The sequence below is a fragment of the Vulpes vulpes genome, chromosome 1 (assembly GCF_048418805.1).
Source record: "Vulpes vulpes isolate BD-2025 chromosome 1, VulVul3, whole genome shotgun sequence".
NCBI lineage: Eukaryota > Metazoa > Chordata > Mammalia > Carnivora > Canidae > Vulpes > Vulpes vulpes.
In genome coordinates this window covers 105,149,886-105,167,567 of record NC_132780.1, presented here as the reverse complement: position 1 = coordinate 105,167,567, position 17,682 = coordinate 105,149,886, and the positions used below count along the sequence as shown (strand labels likewise).

The 17,682-nt window shown below is 38.8% G+C and overlaps 1 protein-coding gene across 1 annotated transcript in view; it reads left to right on the top strand.

Moving 5' to 3' along the window:
• IMPG2 (interphotoreceptor matrix proteoglycan 2) overlaps positions 1–16,943 on the top strand; it is an 80,580-nt gene extending 63,637 nt beyond the window's left edge. The window contains exons 13-19 of the mRNA XM_025989964.2: positions 531–1,819; positions 2,456–2,675; positions 8,691–8,901; positions 10,227–10,410; positions 10,547–10,768; positions 11,240–11,319; positions 13,668–16,943. Of these exons, the coding sequence (XP_025845749.1) occupies positions 531–1,819; positions 2,456–2,675; positions 8,691–8,901; positions 10,227–10,410; positions 10,547–10,768; positions 11,240–11,319; positions 13,668–13,680 (2,219 nt within the window). The 3' untranslated portion in view covers positions 13,681–16,943. The remainder of the gene's footprint in view (positions 1–530; positions 1,820–2,455; positions 2,676–8,690; positions 8,902–10,226; positions 10,411–10,546; positions 10,769–11,239; positions 11,320–13,667) is intronic.
• Positions 16,944–17,682: the final 739 nt, after the last annotated feature.

Here is a 17,682-nt window from a genome sequence, read left to right as displayed (position 1 = left end):
AATAAATGATTTAGATGTTATGGAGGAAAGGAAAAATCAATGTGATCTATGGATGGACTACATATGTGAAAGAGGAAGTTGAACAAAGATATAATGAGTCCAAGATTTTAAATATTGGGTGAATCTGGAGGATGATGTGCAATAAATATAATTAGGAAATGAGAATTCAAAGACAAAATTTCCTAAGGAATTTTCTCCTTTAGTTTCCACTAGATTTAGTCTTTGTTGTCAATGTGGATACCTGCAGTTCTTTATTTTCATGGAATAAAAAAATCCAAGTGTTTGAAGATGAATTAGTTCAATCATTGAGATCTTGTTATCCTCAGGAAAGGATAGTATATTCACAAGTTATTGTACCATATCACAAAAACATGATGAGATCTTCTTGCTTGTTAAAATGTCAGAGTAAAAATCAGCAACTGTACTTCCTATCTTAATGAGAAAATTAAGTAGCTGGCTTTATTATTAGGAAAACTAGGAATACATTTTGGCAGCTCTGTAGATTAATTAATGGAAAACTTTGTTTTTAGGATTAATCAAAGTTGAAGGGTCAGAAGATTTTCTTTCTGTTCATCCATTGCCTTCAGGTCCATTGACTCACCCAGTGCCAAAGGAAACAATACCATCTGTGGAAGACTCTGGAGTGTCTTCGACATCCTCACCATATCTAGCCTCCTCTGTCAGTTTAGATCTTCTTGCTAAAGAAATAACTACACCTTTTGGCTTGGACTCTTTGGCCACCAAAGTCAAAGGCCAATTAGGAGTGAGCACTTTTATGCCAGACACATCCATAGAAAAAGAGTTTATATTTGAGAGTGGTTTAGGTTCAGGGTCTGGGCAAAAGGTAGATCTGATTACTTGGCCATGGAGTGAGACTTCATTAGAGAAGAGTTCTGAACCACTATCTAAGTCATGGCTTGAAGATCAGGGGCCACTTTTGCCAACTGAGGGTATAGATGAGAAATTAGTTATAGATGAGAAGATAGATTCTACAGAGCAAAGTATTGGCCATTTAACATACGGGCCTTTTGATAGATCCACAAACTTTGCAGAGGAAGAGCTCACTGGTGGACCTACTGTGCCCATCTTTGCAGAGACCACAACTCAATCTGCATCTCTAATTCTCTCCAAGCAAATATCAGAGGTACCTGACGTTGATTATTACTCAGTTACCAAAGCACCTCTTCTACTGACATCTATAGCAATCTCCGCTGCTACTGATGAGCCCAATCTACCATTTTCAAAGGAGGATATGGAACAAACTACAGAGTCATCCAAACTTGAATGGTTTGACAACGAGGTTTCAGTAATGAAGCCAGATATGCAACATTTGGGGACCACATTGCCAGAATCAGATGTAGTTTGGACAGGAACTTCTTTGCTAGGGAAATTGTCCAGAGACACATTGGCAAGTACACCACAGAGTACTGACAAGCTCTGGTTGAAATCTTCCATGACACAGTCCACGAAATTGTCTCCAACCACAAGCTCCACCCTGCTAGAGGATGAAGTAATTATGGGTGTTCAGGATATTTCATTAGAACTGGACCGGATAGGCACAGATTACTATCAGCCTGAGCTAATCCCAGAGGAAGATGGCAAGGTTGGTAGTTATGTGGAAATGTCTACAAATGTTCACTCCACAGAGAGGGCTATTGTGGCGCAGCCCACAGAAGGAGGTGACTTGAGTCATACCCAGACTGCAGGAGCTTTGGTGGTTTTCTTCAGCCTCAGAGTGACAAACATGATGTTTTCGGAAGATTTGTTTAATAAAAACTCTTTGGAATATAAGGCACTGGAGCAAAGATTTTTGGAACTGGTAAGCACTAGAAGTGAAACATGGGCATTAGTGAATAATCATGTATGAACTAACCCTCTTTCCCTTAAACATATAAGATCTGAGCCAATGGAAGTGTGGTTTGCTGTGGACATTCATTTACAAATAATGTCATGCCTAGGGTTGGTAGGAAAACAATAAGATATAAGAAATGGATCTATGCAATATGGCATGAGGGTGATGTGGTAACTTTGATACTGAAGATTGTATTCCATGAATTATGAGACTGAAACAAGTTTAAATTTTTTTTTCACATGTTGCTATGAGACCAGTATTTTGCAGGTACTTACGATACCTTCACTGTTGTGATTCTTTAGCAAGAATCTAGAACAGAGAGAATAACTCTCTGGGCATCTTGTGATTCTTTGGTGAAACAGAGAACTCCTGGGCATCTAAAACTGCGAGTTCCATGGGTTCCTAAATATCACTATGAAAATCCTTTCACTTTCAAATAATTCACAATTCATACTTTTATTGATGAGCAGTTTAAATAATGTAAAAATATAGTTCGGAAAAGTGGGGAGGGGCTCATCCTTGGTTTTTTTGGGTTTGGGTTGGTATATTTTGAACAAAATGCAAAACCTTGTAAATAAACTGACTACTTTTCATGTGTTGCAGCTGGTTCCCTATCTCCAGTCAAATCTCTCAGGGTTCCAGAACTTAGAAATTCTGAACTTTAGAAATGGCAGTATTGTGGTAAACAGCCGAATGAAGTTCGCCAAGTCTGTCCCTCCTAATGTCAACAATGCTGTCTACATGATTCTGGAAGACTTCTGCACCACTGCCTACCAGACCATGAACTTGGCTATTGATAAATACTCCCTTGATGTGGAATCAGGTAATGGTACTGAATACCATGGTTGTTTCTTAGGGGAATCCAATGATTATTCTTGTGTATTTCCTTCTATACTGAGTCAAGGTGAATTGAATACTTGAAGGAAAAATGGTACTATGTCAGGCAAAATCTCCACATCATGGTAATTATTAAATAATCTCTTCATAGTGTATCAGTTTCGTTCTCTTTTTAAAAGTGTTGCTCACACACGTTATCTTGTTCACCTCCCATTCCCTTTTCTACCTATACTGTCTAACTCACTCTCTCTTTTTTTTAAAGATTTATTTATTCCTTTGAGAGAGAGAGAGAGAGAGAGAAAGAGAGAGAGAGAGAGAGAGCACACAGGAGCAGGAAGGCCAGAGGGAGAGGGAGAAGCAGACTCCCTGCTGAGCAGGGAGCCTGACTCGGGGCTCTATTCCAGGACCCTAAGATCATGACCTGAGTTGCTGGTGGATGTTTAACCAACTGAGCCACCCAGGCACCCCTCTAGCTCTCTTTTACTATCCACTAGACCTACTTTTGCTGCATCTCTTAGGTTGCCCAAGCCCAAATGATTTTGGACTCCCTTTCCTTCTGTTATTTTCCTAAGCTGTTTTATCCTTTTCTTTTACTGTAAGTCTTATATAAATGTTAGTAATTCTCCACATTTTTAATATGTAGATCAGACTTATCTTCTGAGCTTTAGAACCAAAATCTAACCACATACTTGATGATCTCAACCTGGATGTATCTTATGTATATCAAACTTAAGATATCCAAGAATGAGCTCTTGTTTTCCATATCTCCCCAATTTTTAAATAAATGTAATCCTTCTGTCAGCTTCACCATCTTGAGAAATGAAAGCCATGTCCACTTAGCTACTTAAGCCAGAAACTTGGGAAGTCATTTTTTTTTTAAGATTTTATTTATTTATTCATGAGACACACACACACACACACAGAGAGAGAGAGAGAAAGAGAGAGAGAGAGAGAGAGAGAGAGAGGGGCACAGGCAGAGGGAGAAGCAGCTCCATGCAGGGAGCCCAACGTGGGACTCGATCCTGGGTCTCCAGGATCAGGCCCTGGGCTGAAGGCGGCACTAAACCGCTGAGCCACCGGGGCTGCCCTGGGAAGTCATTTTGATACCTGTTTCCTTTGTCCCCAAACTTACATTGATTCTGAATATTCTAAATATATCTCAACTCAGTGTACTTCTCTTTCTCCACTGCTGCTAGTCTAGGCCAAATATTCCTCACCCCTCATTTGAACCAGTTTCCCTACTACCTTTCTCATTCCTCTCCCCTACCCATTCTCCAGACAGCACTGTTGTTTCTAAATGAATCATCAGATGGGGATGCCTGGGTGGCTTAGTGGTTGAGCATCTGCCTTTGACTCGGGTTGTGATCCTAGGGTCCTGGGATGAGTCCCGCATCGAGTTCCTAACAGGGAGCCTGCTTCCCCCTCTGCCGGTGGCTCTGCCTCTCTCTCTGTGTCTCCCATGAATAAACAAATCATATCTTAAAACAATAAAAATAAAAACATCATCAGATTATTTTAATTTCCTACTTAAAACACTTCAGTGACTGCCTGGTTCAATAGCCTGTTTTCCACCAATATCATCCAGTGAAATTAACTTCTTTGCTCATCATACTGTAGTCAAATTCACTTGTTTTTACTTCCTCAGATTCAAGAAACTTTTCTTGCGTTAAAGTCTTTGCATATACTTACTGTGCCTATTGCCTGAAACTCTCCTCTTGACTGATTTCTGTTCACTCATAATGCCTCAGTTCAAATGTCTCTTCCTTGAGATTTTCACTGATTCACCCATAATCTGGATTGATTTAGTCTTTATTGTAATATAATATTCTTTCCTGCTGTAGAGTTTATAACTTTTGTAATAATGCTTATTTTTGCACATAGTTGCTTAGTGGCTATTTTCCCCAGTTGAGCTATGCACAAGAGTTGAGACTATCTTCTTTTTTTTTTTTTTTTTTTTTTGAGACTATCTTCTTAATCACTTTCTGGTCCAAACCTAGCACAGTGTCTTGCACATAGGGTTTACTAAAAAATACTCTGAATGGCTGAAATAAACCATTGTTTTTATTTGGAACACTTGGATGCAGAGAATTAAGTTGGGTCCTCAATGGAAGAAGCAATTAATTATAATTTGGAAGGCCTAGTTTCTTGCCTCTGCTCAGCCATTTATCATTTGTGTGATTCTAGATGAGCTATTTTATTTCTGAGGCTTAATACCTTATTCTTTTTTTTTAAATTTTTTTATTTATTTACGATAGTCAGAGAGAGAGAGAGAGAGAGAGAGAGAGAGAGAGAGGCAGGCAGAGGGAGAAGCAGGCTCCATGCACCGGGAGCCTGACGTGGGATTCGATCCCGGGTCTCCAGGATCGCGCCCTGAGCCAAAGGCAGGCGCTAAACTGCTGCGCCACCCAGGGATCCCGGCTTAATACCTTATATATTATATGGGGGTAGTATTATTACCTGGCCTATGTATTTCATGGGGTTAGTCTGAGGATTAAACAACATGTAAAAACATTTGACTATCCATACAAATGCAAGCAGTTATGATTTATCAAACTTTTGCAGAAGTCAACCTACTTCTTTTAAAATGCACAATAGATAGTGCATTTACTTCATTTTTGCGTGTAACTCACATGTCAGGGGATGGCAAGTCATCAAGGTTTATAGTGTTACCTTTTCCTTTAATATTTGAATGAACTGAGGCAGCCCCAGTGGCGCAGTGGTTTAACACCGCCTGCAGCCCAGGGCGTGATCCTGGAGACCCTGGATCGAGTCCCATGTCAGGCTCCCTGCATGGAGCCTTCTTCTCCCTCTGCCTGTGTCTCTGCCTCTCTCTCTCTGTGTGTGTCTCTATGAATAAATAAATAAAATCTTAAAAAAAAAAGTCCTTAAAAAATATTTGAATGAACTGGAATTGGCCTCTCCCATGTGCTTTGTAAAACCTGCATGCATGGCTCTCTCATTCTCAGTATCTCTAGGAATTATAGGGGAACTTAAATATTTCTTAATCATCTCCAGCTCTGAGTTACTTGAACTGTTTCTAATCTCACATGTGGTGGTTCTTTATGTTAACCCAACATAGATCACAGTCCCATTTTTTACTTTCCCAGGGTACCTTTAACACAAAGTAGTTGATTGTATCAGCTATTTGTTGATGGAAGAGGCTTTATTATGGCATAGCAGGTAGTTTAAACATAATTACTATTAGGCATAACCATTCTTGAAAGCAAATCTTTATTTTTTTAAAAAAATTATTTATTTATTCATGAGAGACACAGAGAGAGAGAGGCAGAGACACAGGCAGATGGAGAAGCTCCCTGTGGGGAGCCTGATGTGGGACTTGATTCTGGATCCCAGGATCACGCCCTGAGCTGAAGGCAGACGCTCAACTGCTGAGCCACCCAGGCATCCTGAAAGCAAATCTTTCAAAGGCATTTCTTGCTAGCCAGTTCTTTCTTCAGGACCCAGCCAACTACCCTGTTTCTCTGGGTACTCTTGCTGTCTTTCCAGACCCTCTTTGTATTTCCTTCATTCTTATTTTCCTGGACCTATCAATCCTTCTCTTGGACTTCTTTTGGAAAATGAGAATGTATTAGTTCTATAACTTAGATCCCTGTCTCCTATCCTAAGCTTAGTTCCAGGTCTACCTTTGTTTATTATAAAGTCACTAAGTATTCTTCCAAACAGAGTCATCTGTTCTGGGCATTCTCTACCTTTAACCCACACAAAGAACTGGAAAGAGACCTTCAAACTACAATCTTTTATTAATATGATTAAATATTAGTCTTGGTTTCTCTCAGTCTGGAAGCAAAAGAGAGCAATATTTATCTTTTTTTCTTATATTCTGTTTTCCTTTTTTTTTTTTAAAATTGGAGTTCAATTTGCCAACATATAGCATATCACCCAGTGCTCATCCCATCAAGTGCCCCCCTCAGTGCCCATCACCCAATCACCCCAACCCTCCCTTTCACTACTCCTTGTTTGTTTCCCAAAGTTAGGAGTCTCTTGTGTTCTGTCTCCCTCACTGATATTTTCACTCATTTTCTCTCCTTTCCCCTCTAATCCCTTTCACTATTATTTATATTCCCCAAATGAATGAGGCCATATAATGTTCCTCCCCTCTGTAAATACACCTATACTCACATAGAATGGCCACAAAGTTTTAAAATTTCTAATAGATATTTTTCTACAACATGTATATTTTTAGTTAAAGGCCTTCCAATTAAAATGCTATTTTATATCAAGATGGGCTAGAGACAAGATTGACTTGTCTTGCCTAACTTGTTTTCACATGTCATGCTTCAGAAACTCTTGAACTTTTACCAATAAAAGGGTGTCATGCAATACCATCCTTCCCACCCCCTATATACACTCTTCTCCCTCACTCTAGGCCAAGATTAGATTATTTTCTGATTACAAAGTCACAAAATGAATACTAGGATAAAGAGGTGGAGACTTAGGAAATACACAGAGGAATCCGGCTTGTAGAAACTGCCCATCTGTCATCACATTTGGTTGCTCTCCTTGTTACAAGAGCATTTTATCAGTGGTCTCCTGTATTAGTTTCCTAGGGCTGCCGTAGCAAAGTACCACAAACTGAGTGGTTTATAATAACATAGAAATTTATCTTCTCATAGTTCTGGAGGCTAGAAATCCAGAATCAAGGTGTTGGCTGGGCCACATTTCCTCTGGAAGCTCTAGGAAAAATCCCTTCCTTGCCTCTTTCTAAGCTTCTGGTGTTTGTCAGCAGTCCTTGATGTTCTTTGACTTGTAGATGCATCACTCCTATCTGTCTCCATCTTTATATGGCCTCTTCTCTGTGTGTCTGTGTCCAAATTTCCCTTTTCTTTTAAGGACACCAATTATTGTATTAGGGCCCACCCTAGTCAAGTATGACTTCATCTTAACTTGATTATATCTGCAAAGACCCTACTTCCAAATAAGGTCATATTCTGAGGTTCTGGGTAGACATGTATTTTGGGGAGACACTGTTCATATCTGCAACCAGTTAATCTCCCCATTCTTTCATGGGATAAAGGAAGATTAGCTTCAGAGATCTTCCAAACTCCAAGGTCACAGATTTGTGCAAAAATCTTTAATCTCCAGAGCAGCAAGGAAATGACTCATTCTCAAAACCATCTTAGATTCTCTGGAAACAGAGACTATGCCCTTTATTTTTTTTAACTCCCCTTATCTTTTTGGCTAAACATCATGCTTTTTTGTTATTTCCACCTATTTGTCTGTCTTTTTATCTGTGTCATCATTTGCCATTCACAGACTGTCATTCACCAGTGAACAACATAAAATGGAACCAGAGTAGGATGAAAGACCCATCATGATCAATGTCTTATATCATTTTTGGCTTGTTATTGTTCTACTTACTTAAATTTTTCATTTTTTCTTACCCAGTCAAAAAAAATAATAAAGTTACCGAAGTCAAAATATTACTAGGATTGGCTTGAAGAGGTACATGGCTGATTTGTTTTTCTAACATTAGCTTCCACAAATCTCAAATGTTCTTATCTGCTCTTATTGGGTTATACCCACTCCTGAGGCTCCTATCAGTTCTCTGAACTGTCTCCTATCTCATGTTCTCAGTGTGGGATAGGGCAGTTAGCATCATGTACAGAATAGTATAGTACATTAGGGTTGGTGCAAATAAATAGTACATGAAAACTGTATTGAATTTAGATTGACAACACATGGCATGGATTTTAAAGCATCTACATGATTCCTTTGGTAAAAAATGAAAAAGCTTACTCAGGTCATTGGGTTCTATGCTTTGACTCTGGGTTTCAGAGAAATTTGACAAAAGCTTATCAATCCAGGGATGAGTTGGAATTTTTTTTTTTTTTGGTAGTATTGATGTGATAGTGTATTTTAATGGCTCAAACGAGGGCTGTCCCTTGGTGCTTGGAGGAGTATTACTGGAGGAACTTCATGTACCCCAATTCCTGTGTTTTGCCTTTTCTTATATCATTCTCTAGTTTGTTTCACATTTTAGGTGATCAAGCCAACCCATGCAAATTTCAGGCATGCAATGAATTTTCTGAGTGTTTAGTCAACCCCTGGAGTGGAGAAGCAGAGTGCAGATGCTTTCCTGGGTACCTGAGTGTGGAAGAACTACCCTGTCAGAGTCTCTGTGACCTACAGCCTGGTTTCTGCTTGAATGATGGAAAGTGTGACATTATGCCCGGACATGGGGCCATTTGTAGGTATGTTGTAGTTAGAGATTTTGGCTTCCCAAGGTTACAGATACTTCCTCTGAAGAAGTTTGGTCTACACCTATGACTTTAGGATAATCACGGCAACATTTATTATAGAAGTTATATCTAGGCAGTAGATTAATGCCATCTAATTCTCGTGTGAAGACCAGGTCAATTAATAGGCCTGAATGATACCCAGTTCAATTGGTTATTTTACTTTACACTTTTAGGATGCCGTAAGAGAAACATTATTTAAATGTGTCTTAATTAGAGTACTTAAAATAGAGATCTTTGTGTTGGTTCTTAGGGGTGATGATAAAGCAATTGGTACTCAAATTAAGTTTAGGGTAAGACCAATACTTTATACTGTGAAATTTTGTTGTCTACTTGGATATGTTCTTAATGGCTGTGGGTTTCTCTTAGTTCTACTGAGTATTTGAAAATAAAGAAAAGCAAGTATTTAAAGTCTTCAAAATTGTAACAAATATATTTTAAGTACCTAAGATCCATTTTTTAAAAAGGCAGAACCAAAGAAACTCCAGAAGACAGATGAGCAGATTCAGGTAGCCTAACCATTCTCCCCTGCTCATTTTCCTTAAACAAAATAGAACAAATCAACCTCTGAACCACATAGTAACTAGTCACGTGGGTGTAAAAGGAGAGAGTGCTAAGAATAAGCAGAGAAATATAAATAAGAGGACAGCTTGTGAATGTCAAAATGGGCAAATGTTATAGATGCCAGACACAGAGGAAATAGGTGGGAATGATCCAGAGTCTTCTGTACCAAAAAGTATAAAATTCAGCTAGAAAACTCAGAAGACAAATAGTCTTTTGATTTTCATAGAAATTAATATTATTTTGAAAAGCAGTCATTTTCTTGCTGCTCTGGAAATTGAAGACCCTTTTGCACAAGTCTGGAGCCTGGGGGGTTTTGGGGGCATCTCTGCAGCGTGGTGAAAGGACACGAGGAGTCTGGAGACCTGGTTTCTACACCCAGATCTGTTGCTGACTAATTGCATGATCTCAGTCACTTTCCTTCCTGGGTCTGTTTTCTATTAAGTATAAATAAGGAAGTTAAACAGAATACTTTAAGTCTAGTCAGTCTTTTGTTCAGTCATTTACAAATAGTCAGGGAGGACCTGCCCAGGCTGTAGAAGGGACTAATCACAACCTTAAATTATATGATCATTGAACCAGTTCCGTTCACTTCTTTATTGAAGTTTCACATGGTCAGCATTTATTTCCCTACCTTTTCCCCAAGTCCCACTGGATCTGCCATTATTGTTTTCAACACAGTAGTTCTGCTTTTGGACTTTTGTCACTTCTCATTACAGATGCCGGGTAGGTGAGAACTGGTGGTACCGAGGTAAGCATTGTGAGGAGTTTGTGTCTGAGCCGTTGGTCATAGGCATCACCATTGCCACCGTGGTCGGACTTGTCCTCGTCTTTTCTGCTCTTGTCTTCTTCCTTGTCAGAACTCTTAAGGCTCATTATGTTAGAAGAGAAGCAGAGAGGCCCATCAGGTAAATAAGAAAAATTACTCTCTGATGGAATAAAATGTTCCTTTTATTAATTTATTTTGTACTTATTATATGCCAAATATTGGATAAGGATCTGGGTAGTTGAGCATCTGAAGAACCTGAACCAACCATACTTTTCTTTTCGTGGCTCCATCAGGCAGCCTGACAGCCTCTCATCCATTGAAAATGCTGTGAAGTACAACCCTGTGTATGAAAGCCATGTGGCCAGACCTGAGGAGTATGAGGGACCCTATCCTCAGAACCCCTTCTACAGCTCTGGAGGTGGAGAGATGATTGGTGGTCTGAGCAGGGAAGAAATCAGGCAAATGTATGAGAACAGTGAGCTTTCCAGTGAGGTAGGAAACTTTGCTTTTCTGTTACTGCCCTGCTGGTGTGTGTGTATGTGTGTCCGTCCGTGTATCTGTGTGTCCGTATGTGTGTGTCCATGCGCATGCATACACATGGGCTTCAAGAAAGGATGAAAAATATTTCATGATCAGTTTTTTGCCTTATGATATCTCCCCGGCGATGGGGTGTGCAGGGTTATACAATTCTGAGCGGTACCTCATTTCCCACCCAGTGGTTTCTTTTTCCATTATTAGTAAGCACTTTCTCCTTCTTCTCTCCCTTCCTTAGGAATATATATCTGAGTTACTCAGAGTGGTTCATGCAATATCCAAGCCTTCAATTTCTCTGAAAAGGCCATTCTTTCCTATAGCTCTCTCCTGGATAGCTTGGAAAGCCACAATTCCTTACAAAAATGAGAATTCCTTCAAAAAAGTTGAGGTTTTTCTAATGCAATGTATGGTCTCTTTTTCTTTTCTAAGGAAATTCAAGAAAGAATGAGAATTTTGGAACTCTATGCCAGTGATCCTGAGTTTGTAGCTTTTGTGAGAGAACATCAAATGTAAGCATTTGATATAGCTTCCTACTCAGATTCCCAACTGGGTGCCTTAGAGCAGTGGCACAGCGTGAATATATAATTCCTGTCCACATGACATGGGTTCTGATGATAACCAACATTGTTGAGCTCTTTGCGGTTAATATGCTTCCACATAGATTACTTTATTTATTCTGCATAATGGCTTTTTAGGTTGAGTATTTCTTTTTTAATTTTTTAAAAAAGTTTTTATTGATTTATTTGAGAGAGAGAGAGAGAGACAGAAACAGAGACAGAGAGTACATGAGAGGGGGAAGGGGCAGAGGGAGAGGGAGAAGCAGACTCCTGCTGAGCAAGGAGCCTGATGTGGGGCTTGATCCTAGGACCCTGAGGTCATGACCTGAGCTGAAGGCAGACACTTACTTAACTGAGCCACGCAGGTGCCCCTGTATTTAAGTTTTATAAATGAGGAGAGGAAGCCTTTGAAAGACGAAGGGATTTAAGATCTCAGTGATAGCAAACAGAAGAGAAGATTTAAAACTAAGACACTATCTGTTCTGGCCTAGAGGTTCCTGGACTGTGTTATGTATACTTTCTTGCTACCACAGATATTGCCTGTGATTTAATGCTATACAATATTTTTCATAGACACTTTCTATGAAAAGCCCTTGAGCAGTCATAAATCCTCACATATTTTGACATATCCTTTCATTTCCATCTTTGTAGACACTCATCAATATGTTTTGAATTACACAAATCTCATTAAGGTATATCTCTTGCCTTTATCAAGTTCATCTTACAATTTAATCTCTTTCCATTTCCTTTTCTCAGCATGCATTTCTCAGCATGCATTTTGGGCAAGTGTCTGTAACTATTTTTCTTTGTTCCCCAAGATCCATAACCAGAATTAGGTTACAAAAATAAAATATCTTGTAAAGAGATCATTATGGGCATTAATTGAGTATAGTGGATGAAATATAATTTTGCTTTGATATTTGGTCCTGCTGCCCTCATAAAGGTACTTCCTCATGGATGGGATCCCCTGAGGCCAGATATCTTCACCTGGCTTTTAGAAGAGAAAAACCAGAGCAATTCATGAATGCTTGCAGAAGAAATTGGTGAAGTGTCATGATAACACACAAGGCTCTGATGGGAGCCACTGCCTCTTTGCTCTGAATCCCTTTGTTCTAATACATAGCCCCTTCACTCATAGTTCTTCTCTGATAGGAAAGGATTGATTGGAACCTAAAGAAACTGAAGAAGATGCTTTTTAAATTCCAAGTAAAGGGGCACCTGGTTGGCTCAGGCAGTTGAGCATCTGCCTTTAGCTCAGGTCATGAGGTCCAGGTCCTGGGATGGAGCCCCATGTCGAGCTCCCAACTCAATGTGGATCCTGCTTTTCCTTCTCCCTCTCCCCCTGCTGTGCCCTCTCTTTCCTTCAAAAGAGGGAGAGAGAGAATAAAATAAATGAACGAATGAATAAATAAATAAATAAAAATAATATAAATAAATAGAATAAATTTTAAAAGATCTAAAAAAAATTCCAAGTACATGGTGGAAAGTCCTTTAAAAATCTCTGAACACCTGACTTAGTCCATGGAGATGCTGTCAACCTTGCTGAATGCTGTTAGAGCAATATTACTGGGAGTCTGCCTTTAAAGACCAGACTCCCACTCATCCCTGCATCTCCAGCCAGATGGCTCCATTTCAGTGGTATCCAGTAGAGAGAACATGGCTCATGTTTCCTGAGACTCTTTATAAACCCCTTAGAACCACCTGTTTGAATGTGTTCCCTGAATTAAAAATGCATTTTATCTAGGCTAGGACATCCAAAGAAAGAATGCAAGAGAGCCTCATTAGGAACATGCAGGTTAACTACATGCTTTAGTTCCTTCTGGTAACTGCCTGCCATTAAAATATACCCCCCTCCCCCCACCAATCCATGTAACAAATAAGATTTAAACAAAAAGATCCGGTGAAACAAAAGAAAGTCCACACAGACACTGTAACCTTAAGAGGAATAATCATTTGGGGAAGACAGCATTGAAAAACTGTTAGACATGCGGTCCCTACAACATTTTCATCTTTACTTAGTCTCGGCATTTTCACCTAGTAGCCCAAGAAAATGTTAGAGGATTTGATTTAGGATTCGTGAAAAAATGACATGGTCTTGACAGTGGGGTTTCTTTTTGGCTGTTGCTTTTGTTTTTGTTTTTAACTCAGCAAAGCATAGGACAGCTTCCCTGCAAAGAAAGAAAATAGGAAATGTTGGTGATCTTAGGAACATAGCTTGGTAATGTATTATAACAAAAGTGCATTTCAGGGTACACTTGCTTTTTCTATTAATTGTTCTTTGTTTTTGTTTTTCATGGCAGGGAAGAGCTTTAAGCAAAACTTCTATTTTGAAACTGATCAGAAGCCTAGAGAAGATGGAGATCACTTGCTACCTATGTCATATAATTAACCTGGATTTTGACCTCTGTTGGAAGAAGGATTTTCTACTTAAAAAACTAAATTTGGGGACCAAACTTCTTTCCAGCTTAAAATTTCAGAATGTAGTAAGGGATGTGACAGTTTTCATACCTGCAAAAACCAAACCTGTATTTAAAGAAACTGAAAACTGTATGAATTCTCAGAAGTATTCTACAAGGGAAAGAAATGGCTTGGGAGTTGGGGCTGCATTCACTGTCTGCTTCTGAACCTCTGAAGATGTGTCTCAGTGACTGTGGGTCAGGTTTCCCCAGAGGAAGATAAGGCTAGAGACTCTTACAGGAGAAGGCGGACTTAGGAAGTGACTATTTTGTAGGATGTTCTTGTTAAGTGGAATGAGAAGCCTTTCAAATAGTTTTCATATAGTTTGTTGTCAGACATTTAACTAAATAAAAAATATTAAGTTTATTTGGCATTTAGACTGCTGAAGAAAAAACGACCTTTTTGCTGTGGTATATAGAGTTAGGCTTGTACTTAAGTTTCTATCAGAGGTTTGAATTTCCTGAGCATGTGAATCAAGACCATATTATTGTTAAGTATGTCAGTATCCTTTTTTTTTTTCTTTTTTTAGTTGTTAAGGACAATACATTTGTATAATGCTTAATGGGCTCCTGTTAGACTACAGATGAATTTAATCATGTGGACAGGGAGGGAGTGGGCATTGGGTCAAGGCCATGGCACTGGGAATATACTTTGCCAATTGATGGGTGGACTGAGCTGCACTCATGGGCTCCCGACTCTTCTGTTATCTCATGTTGTCCTAGGCAAGTCCTGGATCTTCTCTAGGTCCTGGTGTATTAATTTGGAAAGCAGCACTTAACTACCTCACATAGTATAGGTTAGTTTGTTTACATTGCTTCTCCTTTACATAATAGTGGCATCTAAATTCAATTCATTCCTGCTTACATGAAACATGACAGGACTTTTGTTGCAATTTTAAAAATTCTAAAATTATATAGGTAGCAAATGTCCACATCTTATATAAATTTTAATTGAAAATAGAAGTTTTCCTCTTTCTCTTTACTATGTTCTCTAATGGGTAGCTTTGGAGAGGGCAAGGAGAGGGCCAAATAATCCTCACTGTTAATAGCAAGTTGCATACACAGATAGCTTACTACTGATATTTTATGTCAGATGTCTTCATGTTTGCCAAAAACCATCTTGAACATTTTGATTTCTTTCTGACCAGCTATAACCAGGATAGATTCACTATAAGATAAAAAACTTGGTTCACTTATTTATTTTTCTTAACTTGATGATTGCCAATGTCACTCATTATGGGGCACTCAAAACTAAATCTCTGCGTATAAGCTGTGGAGAGCCTAGAAGATATCCAGGTAGTTTGCAAAGCATGTAGGGTGGGTGTTTGTTTGAAGATTCCCATGTCTCAGTGTTCCTTTTCATTTGCTATTCACTTAATGGCTTTTCTACAAGTTCAGCATAGATATAATGCTGCTGCTCTGGGACATTTTCTACTGGGCTCATTTTAAAGGAATTGATAATGATCTTTAAAGCATGATAAATGTTAATGACATTTGCCACTACTGAATGCTTAATTTTATTTGTAAAGCTTCCAGAGATTTCTGTTTAACTTTTTTCTGTTTTAAACTTTTTTTTTTTTCTAAACTTATATGTGTTAAGTGAAAAGAAAATTTGTTTTTATCACACATTAACCCTACAACGCAAACCATTTGAATGTCTGCTTGCTGGGAGAGTTCCAAATGGGAGTAAAAGGAGTCTGGGGGCACGTCACCGCATGAAGCAGTTAGGAGAAGGACAAACGAAAAGAGCTAAAGAGGGATTGTTGTTTCCAGAAGCCAAGCAGTCAAGTGGGAGTTTAAGAATTCGGACACGTCTCTGTCTCTGATTCCCTTTCATATGACCTTTTCATGCAAGAGCATCATTCAGCTCTGCGCGAATGTCTGCTCCACACCTACTAAATGGGACAATAAGGAAACTCCCACACTCCCAGGGAGAGACTTGGAGGCCTCAGACCAGGAGTAAAGACGTTTGCCCTACTCTTGCTGTAGCTGCACCACAGTGGGAAAGATCAGAGTGCAGTTTCCACGGTGGAGATCCAGAGGGCTAAAGGAGCTATTGCTCTGGCAGGGCAGGGTACACAGGAAGAGCTTCTTTTAAAAAGAGCTTTCCTTGAGACAATTTAATGGTGTATAGTCATTTAAAAATATAAGAGCTATACTCTCCTTTAGGTCGTGTGATTGAGGAATGCAAACTTGTGATTATTAGAGCACTCTCATTAACCTAATATAGTAATTAATAAAAATATCACCTTATTTGGAAACAATAAAATGCAGTTAAGCACTAAAAGTACATGGTGAATAACACACACTTTTTTTTTTTTGATTCATAAAGTGCTTTGGAGTCTTGTACATATAGCCTTTATAATTGAGTGTACATTACACAGTTTCTATTTTCATGGGTCTGGATGAAGAGGGGATTTTTTTTTTTTTATTTATTCATGAGAGACACACAGAGAGGCAGAGACATAGGCAGAGGGAGAAGCAGACTCCTTGTAGGGAACCCCATGCAGGAAGGATTTGATCCCAGGACCCCAGGATCACGACCTGAGCTGAAGGCAGATGCTCAACCACTGAGCCACCTAGGCGTCCCAATTTATTTGAGTCTTATTTAAGACTCCATTTCTACCATGGCAATGTTTTAAGGGTATTTGTTCACATTTATGTGCCCTAAAGTCCTATTTATTATTTACCTGATTTTATCCCCACGTCATTTTTTTCTTCTCCAGTATCTAGTTACTATGGGTTCGCTGCTCCTTTTCCTTCACCTTTGTAACCATGTAGTGAATTACAATGTAGTCAAACAACCTGGCTTAATAGTACTTCTGACAAAAAGATGGAAACTGTACAAATGTTTTTTGTAGGCTCTAAAAATATGTTGGCTGGTTTAGTTATCCATTTGTATGCTTGTTTCATAAGTTTGCCTTCCATTTCATGATTTTTAGGCAGCTGGTATCATTGCGTCATTTCCATATTTTCAATAATGGATACTCTGACATCTATCAGTCTGTGAATTGCATTTTTATTTTGAGATGGGAAGAAAAGGCAACATATTTATTCCGTAAGGAAATAGCTGATTTACGAGAATAACTTATCTTTATTAAATTGAGATGTTTTAACCAAGACGAATATGGGTCAGTTTTTTTTTTTCTTTCTAAAGTGTCTCTAACAATTCCCTGTAAGAGTGGGTGGGACCAGCCCTCCTCATTTACAATCCAGCTGTGATGAGTAATGGAGCCTAGCTCATTCTATTCCCTAGTGTGTAATGAATGGCAGAAAAACAGTGTGAAAGGAGCAATCCTCGAGTCAATTGTGTTATGTTACACAGAAGATCCTGGCTGGAGGTGGCAAGGTGGGAGGGTACCAGAAAGTAAGTGATGATGTAAAGAATCTGCCTGGAGTTTTTTTTTTTTTTTTTTTTTTTTTGACTAATGCAATTTATTAAATCTTACACTACTATGAGTTAATAAGATGCAGGTCAAACCACTCTCCTCAGGGTAGTTAAATATAGATTAAGACACTAATCTCCATGTGGAATTTACAGCTAGAACCTCAATTAAATGATCCTCATTCCGGCTTTTCTTTTTCTCACTTAAATTGAATGATTTCTTTAGATATTAGGGCTATAAATAGGAAAAAAGTAAACATGATATTAGAGAATAAAGACATAACTATTATTGTGTCAGGATTATGATGATTCTGGAGGGATATGCCATAATATAGTTTCAGTATGGAGTATGGATAAGGCAAGATTCTTCTTTTTCATCTTGTTTATGACATTTTATCTAGTAGATCAGGTAAGTTCATGTTACTGTAATGCTTTCTTGAAATGCCCTAGTCTTAATGTTCACTAATCAGAAAT